Raw genomic sequence first — 15,077 nt, 5'->3', positions numbered from 1 at the left:
CGCGTGTTCTATTCTACAGTCGATATCTGGTTCAGGTGTGTATGAGGTGTGTATGAGATTAAAATCCAAGACTGGTGATCTACCTGGCCTTCCAGACGGGGTGCCGGCAGCAGTCACCACGGTACCTGCTGAAGCAGCACCTGCTGTGGCTGTCAGAGGTGAAGGAGAACCCACAGGTGTCGACGGGTTGGATGGAAAACTACTGCTAGTGTGGTCAGGTGAGTAAATCTGTGGGAGCACAGAGGAAGCAAAGAGTGTGGAGAGAGGAGAAAGAGAGACAGAAAGATTCATCATTAATGTACCATCAGCAGCCCTTAATAAAAATAAAATATACATCCCATGTTGCTGTTTCTCTATTTTTTACAGCTGCTGCCATCTTCAAGCAAAAACTGTATCATCAATTATGGGGATTTTACTGCCAGGGATGTCATAAAGATGTTCAGCGCATACATATGAGGCGTTAACAGTCATCTGTGCTCAGAGCACGGCCTTAACAAAATGAACCATAAACAATATTCACTTTGATGTCTTGCGCTTGTTTCTTGCTCTGTATCCACTCATGCAAGTCAGTCAGCAGTGGAAGAAGATTAACACCACTAGACAAATATATCTGAATTGCACTTTATTTATTTGTATTTATGTTGCTGAATCAGGGCATTTGAAAACAGAAACTGTATTTACTTGTTTTATAAGTAATATTTATTTAAACTCAGGTCAACATTAAACTGAGTATTGTATATGTGATACAAAACATTACTACTACAATGGCACTTTGCTTGGAAAATGAAAATATGTTTTTACTGTTTTCAATCTCCTTTGTTTGTCTAAATATACTGATTTACAGGGATTAAAAACGGACTGGATTGTTTTTTATAAGTTCTACTAATTTTACTTTCTGTTTCTTTCTTAATATGTGATCCATACACAAAATATTAACTCAATAACTCTCCAACTCACTGTAGTTTTGGAAGCTGTTTGTGCCATCTGTCTGTATATTGCACTGACACTGAATTAATGAGCAGGTGAACACACTTCTGTTGTTATGTTTAACTGGCTATAGAAATTCAAAAAATGTAAATTTCAGGTTCAAATGCCAAGATTCAAATTTCCTGATCACACAAAGTCAGAACACAAATCTCATAGAATAAATTGAACTGCACCAATATATTACAAATAATCTTGTTAATGCTTGAAGTTGAGGAAAATGATCACAGTGACCATGACAGGAACAAGAGAAATCCATCTAAAATGGACATTTCTTAATGATGAAATAAGCATGAACAAGTTATGGTCACACTCTGATGATGACCTACAATCGAGCATATTTGTTGTACAAGCTCCAATTAAAACATAACAAGACTAAAAAGTGAGTTTTCTGCTTCCCCAGTGTGCTTTCAGCCAGTGCACATTTGGAAATGAAGACACACATCCTAACAGAAACTTGTAAAAACTTTTTAGTTTTTTACAGGAGCAGAGTTTGTTATTCATTCTAGTCATTATTCCACTGTGGCCTCAAGAAGAGCAGACGCCCAACCTGGAAACACCGTTAAGCCAACAACAGTAAAAGTCAAGGGCTGCATTCAGCATGCAGCCAGAGTCTGTATTGTGAACCATATATCAAATTCTGGTATGCAATTCTGCATTTTTCTAAACTTTGTAATGTATAGACAGGTCTCTATAAGGCAAGAAACTAGAACAAATACTGTAGTGCTCTGCATGTTGCCATTTATTAAGTTTGATTTAGTTTCATTGCTGCAATAAAAGACGATGCACAGTAACTTTATTGTGTAGGTGCATCCCATGCAGGGTTACACTGAGGTCGCTGAGTTTCAGGATGACATCTCAATCACCAGGGAACGGAGAAATTGCGTCTTCAGAACTTCCACAGGGATTTCATTTATTTAAACAAATGCTGGATTAAAGCACAACCACATCCCTGATTTCTCCCCCTTTAATAAGAGGATATTTTGCCATAATGGAGCACGTCTGAGAGAACTCAGGGTATTAAGGGTGGATCCTGACTAATTAGCAGAAGAAAAAAAAAAAACAGCAGATCCACAGAGATTTCTCATCCAAGTAACAATCAAATGGAGCTTGCAGGAAACCTTTTGACTTGGGGATGATAGAATGCACTCATGATTAATAATCTCCTTATTCAATCTTGATCTCTGGGCTTTAGTTTTTCAATCAACTTGGAGTATCAGGCTGGAGGTTTCATTGAAGTGTGTCACTGAGTGTGGAGGAGGAGGAGGAGGAGGAGGAGGAGGAGGAGGGATCGGCCGCTTTTCTTTATGCTTTTCTATACTCTAAGAGCTCAGTGTTTCTCTCTGCTCAGCATTTTCACTCTGAGTCAAAAACTAAGGAGGATTAATAGTGTGGTCATTGCTGTGTCAGAAACCAATAAAGAGTCAAAACAAATCTCCAAACATTTCTTAGTTTCTCAAAAGCAATCTGCTTATAACCGTGACTTCTGACCCAATAATATATGACTTTCTATTCTTTTCACTCACTGGCTACTAACGCTGCATTCAAAGTGAAACATGGCTCATTTTACTGGAATAAATGAAGCTCCGCCTCGTCATCAGTTACGCTCCCGCAGGCGGCATGGGGCCAATAAGCACGGCCAATTTAAAAGGGCGGAGAACAAAAGCTCTACAAAGGGGCGGCCCGTGGAGTTGAGCCACAGCAGTTATAAACTCCCCTGTGCCCCCACTCCATCCACCCACCCCCACCCCGTCCAACCGTGTCCATTTCTCTCCAGCTTTGTCATGCTAATAGAATTGAGTCTGCAAATATAAAGGACTTAATTTGTTATTACCATCACTAAACTCTCATTTTTTGGATTCACACTAGTAAGAAAAATCCCTCCAAAATTTACAGCTTTTGCAAGGATGTGTGAAATTACACTTTTGCTATATAAAATACCAATATATCAATACGCATATTATGTCTATGCAACAAGTTAAACACCCTTTAAAGAGACTTTGGTGAAATTATGCGCTTTAGACTTCTAAAATCAAAAACAAAATTTAAGACTAAGGCCCAGTCTGGTACATTGATAAAGCCGAAATACAAATACTGTCCCTGAGAATGATTTTATTCCAACTAGACAGTAGGGAGGACTGTGAAGGGAACTACTAGATAAGAAATGCTAATTATGTTATACTAACTTATAGATAAGTGTACTTTCCACATGTGTATACAATTCAAGAAATTTAGTGCGCTTACGTTCAATTCAAACAGTGAAACCCTCCACCTGTGTCTCGTTACTGTATTCCTTCCCCAGATTCCACCCTGTGTCATAATTTTATGATAGTATTTATTCCAGTATTCTCTGTCATATTGTCTTGCTTCAAGCTTTCATAAGGGAAACGATTCTTGTATCCAAGTTAGGAAAAGTGATCCTTTTAGCCATCTAACAGCAGATTATTAAATATAGTTTCTCTCACACTGTAACAAAGCTATGATAGACCTTTAGGGCATCTTCGCACAGAATCTAGACTGAATCTAAATACAACCCACAGTCTATAAGTTGATGTGTACAAAAAACACTTTGCTCTTCTCTCTGTGAGCTACAGCAAATCAAATTTATGTTTGTGTGACACATTACAAGATGTCACAGATATCCCGGGCTGGTTTTCCAAAGTGCCGTGTAATCCATTGGCTTTAAGAGTATTTTTTATGTACAATTCCCTTTCTTGAATACTCTTAGTTTAAGCCCACAATTATCCAGGCTTAGGCCCAAAAACAACTACAAACATGTCCTCTGGGCATTTTTAATCAGCATTCAGTATAGCGCTTAATTCCCTGCATGATTACTGAGGTCATCTTCTTTAGAGACAGAAACGGACCATCATTTATCTAAAATTATTTAAGCGTTTAGATGCATAGAAGTTAGACTTGAGGAGAAAGGTTTCTGTTTAACAGAAAGCAAATGTTTAAGCTGAAGAAAACAATTTGAGAGTGAATGAATTTATATCAGAGACATGATCACACGCCTACACAAATCTTTTATAATTCAGTTTAATAAGAAATGTGGTTAGATGAACTGATCTCCTAGTTAAATGTGGGGTTGTGACTCACCGAGGCTAAAGCCTTGCCCAGTGCATCTCCAGTCTGTGAGCTTCCAGTGGCGTTCCCCCGATTTGCAGCGGCTAAGAAAACACAGAGAGAGGCTTTGTAATAGCAAACTCAGACAAATGACGAGTGGTCACGGTACACAAAGCAGCTGTCCAACTGCCTGACTACCTTTACAGAATGAATGTTCAGCAATGATTACATCGAGGCCGTTGAATCAGCTGTTCTGAGCAGGTAGCTGAACTGTTAACATGACAACTTACCCATGACCCCATCGGTTGTGTTGACGGACGGAGTGTGCGCCGCAGTGACGAATGGTGAAGTGCTGGTGTTGCTTCGATGGAAGCTGGACATGGGAGGAAGACTGGCATTGATGTCCGGAGAGACTGAGTGTGCGGGGTAGTTCTGGAAGATAAAAAACAAAAACGCTCTATTTAGGGCCACAAATGTGTTTGTGTGTGTGAGGAAGAAAGAGCTCATTTATTCTCTAAAGTCTATATTCCCCTTTTGACATCTCCCAGGCAGTGATGGAGCAAAAGTTACTGGGGGAGAGACAGAGATAAAGAAATGGCAAGCAGCATCTGCAGACTCCCTGTGATGCCCAGCCAGCTGAAACAGGCAGGCAGACAAGAACAGATCAAACACAAACACAAAGAGGGTCAGCAGAGTCTTCACTGATAATAACCAGACAACAACTTACGACGCACACACCCACTCCAACTGTGGGAGCTGTGCGGAGGGAGTGCAGGGCTGGAAAATAATTTACGTGCTGTATCTTCTGAGTAATGCACATTAAATCTCTTAATGGCAATAAATAGTTAGTAACAATTCATTTTATTTGGAGGTCACCAGATGATCTGCTTACCAAACGGTCGTGTGAATGCAGGCTGCTGTAGTTTCCCGACTGTGGCATGTGAGATGAAGATCCTGCGAGCATTCCACCATAGCCGGGCTGACTGATCCCATTGGACGAGTTCCATGGGTCAGTCGAACTGTGGGTACCATCTAATGATAATAAATGAATCATTTCAGCACAGGATTTTACACAACTGGGGGCCACAACATGCAGTTAAGTCTTGACACAGAGCCAGACGGCGGCTAACCACTGTCTCTACTCTTTAAGAATTGGGGTCACCTGAGGAGTAGCTTTTTTATTTTTTTTGGCTCTTGGAACTGAAACATGATCCTTGTCCTGAACACAGCTGAGACAACACAAAGCTAAAACCAACAAAGAAGTCTGCTTTTCTGTCTAGATCTGTGTGTCAGTCAATGAAATATTTACTGTATACAGACTTAATGTAATATTGTGAAGTACTGCTAGCAAAATGAAATCAGTCGGGCATCAAAATAGAGTCTTGAATTGTATTTTGTTGTGTTAACTGTCACAAATAACCACATGATGATGATGATTACAAAATTATATTCTTAAAATGGAGCCCAATGAAAATAAAACTGTTTAAAAGAAGTCATGGACCTGATTTCATGACCTGAATGACACACTGAGTTTACTGACACAAATCGACACAAAACATAAGAGAATATTATTTTGAAACAAAACATGTTGTGTGAGAAGACGTTCACTTGATTTAATTGCAGCACCAGTAAACAGACATAAATAGACATGAAAATCTGCCTCTGAACTTACCAAAGAAAGTGCTTGCAAACATACTGCTGGAGGGCTTAGGAGAGGAGTAAGAGGGTGAATCTCTGTTGAAGTCCTCTGAGTTTGGAGATGGTGCGTACACCTGCCATGAGAACATGAATGTTGTTAGTACTGTAAGATACAGTAAAGCAGTAAACTGATTGTTTCTTCAAAGTGTAGAATAAAGAGACACAACTCAGGCACACTGTACTGTCAAGTATAATGACTGAAACCTATAAAATGTGGCAGCTTTTATCTCAGTTGAGGTTAACACCTTCAACTCAAATACAAAGTACAATCACAATTACACATATCTGGGTGCATAAAAGCATGTGATCTCACTAAGCGGCAACCTCCAGGGCTGAAAAATGAAGCCAACTCAGAAGTGCCAAAAACTGCAGTTCCTCAAATGGCCACTTGAGGCTGACTCCAAAAGCAAGTCAATCCCCATAGACCTCCATGTTTGTTTTAATGGTTTTAAGCCTGTTTTTTGCTAGCGAAAATTAGCATCAGCATTATCACAGTTAACCAAAGACTGTAAATGCACCGTGCTAACCAAGCTAGCAGCTAGCATTAGGGTCAGCTCCATCCTCTTGTCCAAATATGGTCAACTCTGGCTCCAAAAATCCAGAATGCAAACTCGAGGCTTTAAAACAGGAGTCCACAAACCAATGGGTGACGTCACTACATCCATTATTTTTTACAGTCTATAGAGCTCACACACATATACGCATGCACAAGTAAAAACACGTACTGTAGATATGGCCCTAAAACCACAAACGTGCGCACACTTTAATGACTAGCAAGCAATCAAGCTCATGAAGGGAGGAGTGGATTATCGGGGGTATTTGCATTTCAGATCAACTCAACCTCTAATGGAAGTATAATGATACCCGCTTACATGCATAGACTAAACGCCTGGCAAATTAAAGCATTCCCAGAGAGGCAGAAATCAAATAAGTGATACAAAAACAGCCTGCTTTGCTTTCTTTATATTTGTACCTGCAAAGCTGGTGGTAGAGTGAAAGGAGAAGCACAATGGGCATGCTGTTGTACAGCTGTGTGTGTGCCAAGCTAGGCGGGAGGATCAAAGACACTGGAGGCCAAACACCAGCGATGTGGTCTCTGACTTCATCCACTCCACATGGAGGGCGAAAGACAGAGCGCACTGGAAGGGAAGAAGGGAGAAAAGGTTTGGACAAATTCTCCCTCCCACTGACAGGACTGGATGACCTCTCCGTCATGTAACACTAATCAGAGCCAGACCTGCCAGCTAGATTCCACCTGCACATTTCCAGCCCACGTCTCATCCTCTGCTTACTTGTGAGACAAATTCCTCTTTTAATGGCCTCACATCGCACTGAGATGTTGACATTAAGACAGCTCACTCCGAAAAGAGTGGCTTTTTAATGTGCTGACGACCATAAAGGTTGTTTACTTGCTTAAGTTGTTTTTTCATAGTTTATGATACAGCACTGAAGGGAAATATATCAATTCAATTCAATCAGTCGCTTGCACACATGTGAACATTATATAAATGCAGAACGCAGCTTAAGTGAGACTCGGGGTTGTCGGGCTTTGCTGAGTGAGCAGGACTGCAGCATGTTGTTGTCTGGGTGTGTAATTAAAGTGCTGTGGGAGGGGTGGAGCTCTCATGGGTCTTCTGGCTTACACATGTGACCAGGGTTGATAGTAGTTCCATGGAGAGCTCAGGTTAGCCTCGCACAGGAGCCCGGGCTTTTGTCTTTTGCCTCTGTCAGACGCTCAATGGGCAGCATATGGCAGTGGATAATGCTAATTGTCCTTTTTACCCTGGGCTAACCAGTCAAAGCATTAATAAACCATCCCAAACACTGGGTGCCTCATTCTGCCAGCCTATGGAAGAGAGGGCCCGCCTGGGTTTCCTTTTACAAGGCCATTAATTAAAAGCCGTCACTCAAACGGATCAGCAGACCAACAGACCTACACCAGTTGTTTGAACATCAGAGGGTATTTCTTATTAAAAAATAAATGCCCCTTTCAGATTATATTTAGTTTTCATACAGAATAGGTCTCCCTAACACAAAATCATATAAAGTAATAGTCAACACCATAATCGAAGGAAAAGTAACCAAAAAGACAAACCTTAATGAAAATAATTTTTTTTTTTTTTTATTTTCAGTTCAGCAGCTACTTGATTAACTAGCTATCAACAACAAAAAGGCAAACTATGAGGCCAAAATATCATGATGAGAGATAATTTTACCTTCTGATAAGCTATGAAGTCTTGTGGTTTGAGGTAGTGACAGAACATTTTGAGCTGTTGGTGAATAATACCCTGCTTTAGATGAATGATACTGGATTGAGTTAATGCCTTTCAACACTTCACTGCGCACCTTCCCACGTCTTAAAGCCTGTACCTGCCTTTGAAGTTATTGCCACACCAATCAAAATATCAACTGTTAAAAGACAAGCTGTCAATCTACACGAAGGATGTAACTTAATAACAGGAAAGGAAATTTAAAAAAAAAACTGAGGAAAAATCAGGCTAAAGGCCAAGAAGCTCAAACAGGAGAGTTCAAACACTCTTGATGGTGTGTCTTTTTTTTGTGCTGTATGTCATTACTTGGAATCGAACCATATCTCTGGGGCATTTTGTTTCAAGTCCAAATCTTACACACTTACAGGGCTTAGTATGCACAACAGACACAATGCCTCTTCAAACTACAGGACTGCTCAGCCTGCTTAGAGGGGCGTTGTTCAACATTTGTGCCTGATACCTGTCAATGCGTTCTGAAAAATAAAGCGCTCAGTACTCTCATGCATAAAACTGTGACACTAAACTAACAGACTCACAAAGAGCAACTTTCATTGGCAAGATGTTTTGACATCAGGAATGTTTTAAGAGAAATTTAGATGTTTTCAAGACTATGAACTTCATAGGAACACTTCACACTTATCTGGTTAAGTTTAAAAAATCCTTCAAGATTAAAATCTTCTTGTAATAAGCAAAGAGAATAACTAACACGACCACACAGAACGCCTAAAAGCTCAAATATTTACAGTAAATGTAATGTTTTCACATGAAACTGGAGTATAAACAAGTAAATGTAAATGCTCTTGCAAGTAAATGCTCTCTTGCATAAACACATCAGCACTTTAACTATACAGCAAGTGAAAACTCAACCAAAGGCAGAAACCAGAACAAAACAGAATAATCTATTATATCATTTAAAATGTTCCATCAACCCTTTCAGCCACCTTAAAACATACTAACCAATACTACCTACTAACCAAAGTCAAAGCACACCAATATGCATTTGGATGCATGACTTTATTTGTCTTATGACACAGGCAAGTAACTGAAGATGCAGCATGTTTCTTTTTCTTCTTGTTGTCAAAGCTGTAAAATCTTTTATCCAACTGCACACTGTGACAGCTGAGCAGCCCACTGAGAGTCAGGTTCTCTAAAAATAGAGCAGCAACCACACTGCAGAATGATACCCACCAGTCGTTAATGCCTCAAAAATTTGGTTTTGGCATAAATGCAACATCATTAACTACTCAGAAGATGTGTGTCATGCGCATACAGTATAAATGACAGATCAACTAACACACACACAAGCACACACACCATCACCCACGCTCTGACTTTGTGTTTCACATGCACTCAAGCATGCACGCTTCACTGCATGTGCAACACATGTGCACATTTGGGGGATGTAAGGATTAGCTTCTGGCGATGAGCGCTAACCTTTTAGAAAGCGTGGTACCTGTTGCACTACGAGCCAACAACAACAAGCACGTCTCCCACCTTAAAGACCACATGTTGGCTCTTTTGTGTACTATTTGTGGAAATCATTTAATGACATTCCACTTGTGGAGGGAAGCTTTCTGTGAAGTAAGACAAGTAAAAAAAAAAAAAAAAAAAAGAGGGTCTAACAATTGCTGCAGGGCTTTCACTTCAATTTTTCCTTCTTCACTAATAGGAGACGGAAGAAAGATCAGTGAGCTGCTCCATCTGTATTGGTTCCGTGCCACCAGCTCACAAGCCAACGGCCCACTGTGAATTCTCCCAGTGCTCCAGATGGTGAGCCTGCTATGCAACTCTGCATTTATAACAAATTAATGTGGATCAAGTTGATGCAAAGAATGAGCACCATCCTTCTTTTTCCTTGCAAGGAAAACAAAAATAAATTGGTGCTGGTTATTTAACAAGTGCTTTTGATCATAAAGTTTGCCCATTCGGTCCACATGCTATCAATTTTCTCCCCATCACCAACTGTAACACAAGCCTGTTAATACTTAATATGAAAAAGATCAAAGTCATCTTTTGTGCAGCGGGAACAAAGAGGAAATGCTGTAATGGGTTATAAGGAAAGTTGAAACGCAAGATTGAGTAAGATGACCTTTTTAATACAATGTCATAAAAAGGCTAAACTCTTTCATTTTTCCTTCAAATGCATGTGCCCTTTCTATAATAGCACAGGCAATGACAGGTGGAAATCTGCCTGTGTAATTTGCTTATGACAGGATCATTACTTAAGGATTACTGAAAGGCACTACAGAGCTCCTTCAGCCATTGTTAAAACTATGTCCTTGAGCAGATTCATATGCACACAAGATTAGTTTTTCCATTTCTTTTTTTTTTACCATGAAGACAGAAAGAATATTCTGTGATAGCACAACCGAGCTTTACACTTACTTACATACTCAAAACAACAGTGAAAACTCAGTTCCTTCAAGTCCAAGTAAACCCAACACACATACACACACACACACCAAGATGCATTTATTTACAGAAAAACTACTCACACAGCTTTCAGAGTAACAAAAATCAAAGAAGTCATTACAGAGAAGTTCAGAAATCACATTAGGCTCCCTGTGGCGTCAAGAATGCCAATGTGATTAAAAACAGATGGAATAACAGCAACACTGGTGCTTGGAGCTCAATCTGCAAACAGGAAAGTCTAACCTCAACAGGCAGCCTCTTTCCCTTAATCATTCCCAGACTCCCACTTGTTATTATTTCAACCCAGTCTCGGAGCTGAAGCAACCAGCCAGTAAAAATAAATTCAAGGCTGCAAAAAAGCTCTTTCTGCCACACTGTTTCATTATGTCTATGAGAAAAAAAAGTTTTTAAAATGACAAAACTTTTTTTTATGTGTTGCCTAGAATTTGTAGAAGAATGAACTTGTTTATACAAAGCAGAAATCCAAAGCAGCATAAAAAAAAGTGTGCTAAAATAAGTTTATGACACACTCAAAATGTTGTATTTAATTGTGCTGTCACACAGCTTTAACTGATGTAATGGAAAATCAGAGAGAGGAGCAGCGGACTCACATGCATGCAGGACGCAGTGGTTTTATCTTAAAAATAAATAAAATACAGCATTCATAGAGACGAGTACAGTCAGATGGACAGACAGACCAAGAGCGACAGTCCGTGGGATACACTCACACACACTTCTTCTCTGTCTAATACACACACACACACATTCCCAAAGAGATTACTCACCGATTTCCCGTTGTAGTAATACATTAAAGAGTTACTGCCCATTCCAGGGACAGGGTAGGCGCAATACATTATAGCTTTAACAATTTAAGTGATAACGGTACACTACAACAGCACACTAGCTTTCTCTCTGGACATACATCCAAAGCGTTCAAAAGGGACTAATAATTCTTTCAGTACTGGCCTCCACACACACACGACCCACTCAGAGGAAACTTATGCAAAGCAGGATTGTACCATTCCACACTGTGGGAGGGGGGTGGCTGTCAGAAGGGAGTGGCTCATATGGTACATCCCTCTCTTAAGCCTCTAAGTGCTGAGGCAGAGAGGAAAAGGACGGGGGGGAAGGGAGGCAATGGGGAGGTGGGTATAGAAAAGATAAAGGGAAGTGGGTGGGACAGAAAACAAATGTGTGAGCGGATTTAGACAGAGAGGGAAAAAAATGTTAAATTCCCAGCATAAAAAAATGCAGATTTCTGCAGGGGAACCCCTACAAACTAAAACTAAAATAATTTAATTCTAAGCAAGAGTTTGTTAATATGTGTGATTTCAAAGGCGACCAAATGGGAGCAGAAGTAAGTGCTTGTTCTCCTCTGCACGTTTTAATCCCAAGTGTCTAATCTTTTTGTTTCTGCGATGATTAAACGCATCTACAGGCAGTGAGGTAAAATATAGCTTTTGTAAGAGCGCAACCATCTGGCAACACATTTTACCTGTTCCCACACTCGGCTCGCACACCAATTAGGAGTCATTAAGTAAGAGAAAGTGAACACGCAAGAAAGAAAAAAAAACAGCAGTTCAAATGGATGTATCCAAATCCAGGTAATGTGAAGAGAAAAAAGATCAACTAGATGGAGGGTATTTATGAAATGTAAAATATGAGTTTAGGTGTTGGCAGAATGAGATGTTGAGTTGAGAAGTGCCTGTAAACACTGAGTTGTAAAGCATGCAACAGCTGCAAAGGGGCTGGCTCGTGACGTCGGAACAGGAAAATAATGCTCTACTTCCTAAACCCTGGGGGCCTCGGACGGGGGGGGAACGCTGGAGGGGGGGCAAAACATCGACAGCCATTTTACTACGGTTTACTGTCACTGCAAGCCACACAGCTCCCCATTACCTTCATCATATGGGAGGAGGGAGAGGAGGGGAGAGCAAAGGAGAGGAGAAGAAAGGAGAGGAGGAGAGGATAGATACCATATTCCACTGAGAGCCCGGCCTGTACAGTCTGACTGGAGCCTTTCATGTCTACCACTCGAAGCTTCCTGGACTAAACACAGGCCTGTAGATTCATTGAGAACATTATTGTTATAGAAAGATGAAGGCTTCCACTTCCCTAAGAAAACTAGGCCTTTATTATGCTTTTCCTTTAGTACTGTTATTATTTATCCTCCCCCTTTCTTCTTTGGGACTCTTTTAAACTCTTCCAAAAACACTGGCTCTACATGCTGTTACCGCTTTATATCTGGCGCTGTTTCAAGTTGATGCTCTAAGGAAAATGGTCATGATAGAAGTGTTTGAAGGGTCTAAAACAAGTCCAGACACAGAGCACAGTGTTGCGAGGAAAACACATGAAAGCAAAGAAAAATGGGCATTAATTTGGGGAAATCGTGCGCACATATCATCCCAGGGCCCGGCTGAGTCAGGACACTGCCAGCGCATTTCTTTTTATAATGACTCTGCGGGAGACACAGTGGGAATGTCTGTGCATTTCAAGTAATGGAAAAGTTTTGTTTGGTTAAACCTTATGAATCAACGACTGTGACACTCAGTTTTGATGTCGTGAAAAGCCGTCAACATCAGTCTGGGAGATGAAGGCCCAGCTCCACCCACCTGTTCACACATCCCTCTCTAAAGACGCTCGAGGCATCACAGGGTGCTTTTCTTGGAGTTTGTTAGGGTGTTAAAAAAACACCGAGCAAATCCACAGGCTGAGGTCACCCCCATCTCATGCATGGATTTAGCAATGATGTCATCAGACAGGAAGATTGTTTCCTGTAAGAAGCTCTGGCTCTAATTAAGGAGGGCTGACTTGGAGAGTGGGGGGTGTGCGGGGGATTCTGTCCGCTGTCCTCCTACACTCCTTGCTCTATGATGAAAAGACTGATTTTAATACAGTTCTAGTTTTTTCTTATGTTTTGGTTATTTAGGCTAATTAGGCCTACTTTTATGCCACTGCTATGAAATCCTGTTCAAATGAAATGGTTTCTCCTTTTGTATAATATTATTGACAGTTTATCTTCTTTCCTTTTCTTGTTTCACGTCCGAACAAGTCAACTGGGATAACATCTTTGTCAGCCATCACCTCATCACTACTACAGATACATCCTGTTTCCTATTTTGCTCCCTGATCACCGAACACACTACAATCACAGCGAATACAACAAAAATCTGCTCATTAATCAATTCTACATTCATCTGTCAAGGTAAACATTAAAATAAATGCCTAGTTGGCTATTGTAAGTTGGTGATGTAATTTGAACACAATGTTGTGTGATCAGCTAATAGTGTTGTTATATATTTAATGCACTAATAATACACATCATCTAGTCTATGTATTCAGGATGTAGGTATATGTGAAAGACAAGATATATAGACTAGATACAAGTCTAAGCTTTGAAACAATGTCACTGTTTTTTAAGCTTATAGTAATGCTTAAGGTAATATCATAAAGTAAACTGTTCATGATTACTGTTGTAAAGTGTTAACATTGTGCATCTAACAGCAGAATGGTAATTCTATCTATTCTGATAAATTTAAGTCTGATATATTACTCTTCTAAAAAATTTTTTTTGCTTTTTTCACTTTCATAAGATTCCTTTATTTGCATTTATAACTAAAACAATAAAGATTATTTTATAAAAGTAATAACAGTGACCCAAGGGTTGCAGGTTTGATGTGGAAAGTGGTGGGGACATAAACTTGGCTGGGAGTTTTTCATATTTTTCATTGCATTTCCTGCCATTTTACACAATATATGAAAATAATATAGTACTTTCTTGAATACAATAAAAGGTGAGAAATTATCAGTACAGTCTGACAACTATATTGTGGCTCTATAAGATAACATTACTTACAGAACACAGTTGAAATACTTACCTGGTCACCTCTTTCTCCTCTCTCTGTCTGGACTGGGCTGTCTCTCTCTCTCTCTCTCTCTCTCTCTCTCTCTCTTTCTCTCTCTCTTTCTCTCTCTCTGTCTGCCTGCCTCTATTTCTCTCTGATGCCTGTATGGACAACCACTATGTAATACACTGACAACCATATTGTGGCACTATAAGATAACATTACAGCTTACAGTTGAAATGCTTACCTGGTTACCTCTTTCTCCTCTCTGTGCCTGAATTGGACTGAGTCTCTCTCTCTCTCTCTGTCTGTGTCCATCTCACTCTCATACCTGTATAAACAACCACTATATAATACGCTGTCACTGACAACCATATTTGTCTAGTTTTGGTCTTTTACTTCAGAAGGATGTGCTCAATGAGATAACATTACAGCGCACAGGTCTGTCTCTCTCTGATACCTGTATTGACAACCACAACTTAACACTCTGTTCATGCACTTAGAATGAGTGATGGGAGAAATTGGTTTAAAACAATGCTCAAAGCAGAGGGAAGGTGCTCTTTGAGGTAACATTACAGCTCATAGTGCAAATTCTTACCTGATCACTCCTCTTTTCTTTCCCTGCCTGGGCTTCCTCTCTTTCTTTTTCTGTCTCTCTCATGTCTGCATTAACAACAAATACAACTATACAAGTTATAAAAATGAAGGGAACTTCTGATTTGCAAGACACAACAAGATAATGAGTTAACTCACCAAGCACATGCTTACTGGCAAATGATTTGCTGAAAGATGTAAAGCAAGT

The 15,077-nt window shown here is 40.0% G+C and overlaps 1 protein-coding gene across 7 annotated transcripts in view; it reads right to left on the bottom strand.

Moving 5' to 3' along the window:
* Positions 1-15,077, bottom strand: part of tcf12 (transcription factor 12) — an 88,321-nt gene that overhangs the window by 14,904 nt on the left and 58,340 nt on the right. For 6 of the 7 annotated variants that reach the window (XM_042421016.1, XM_042420930.1, XM_042420690.1 and 3 more), the window contains exons 9-13: positions 5,723-5,822; positions 4,943-5,082; positions 4,341-4,482; positions 4,084-4,154; positions 84-228 (exon numbers count right to left, since the gene is read on the bottom strand). In XM_042421016.1, coding sequence (XP_042276950.1) covers positions 84-228; positions 4,084-4,154; positions 4,341-4,482; positions 4,943-5,082; positions 5,723-5,822 — 598 coding nt within the window. Of the gene's footprint in view, positions 1-83; positions 229-4,083; positions 4,155-4,340; positions 4,483-4,942; positions 5,083-5,722; positions 5,823-11,215; positions 11,432-15,077 lie in introns of those variants that run through there. The other variant, XM_042421093.1, reaches the window with a different exon arrangement.

This window comes from Thunnus maccoyii, chromosome 1, assembly GCF_910596095.1.
Source record: "Thunnus maccoyii chromosome 1, fThuMac1.1, whole genome shotgun sequence".
Taxonomy (NCBI): Eukaryota; Metazoa; Chordata; class Actinopteri; order Scombriformes; family Scombridae; genus Thunnus; species Thunnus maccoyii.
This window is presented reverse-complemented; position numbering and strand designations above follow the sequence as displayed.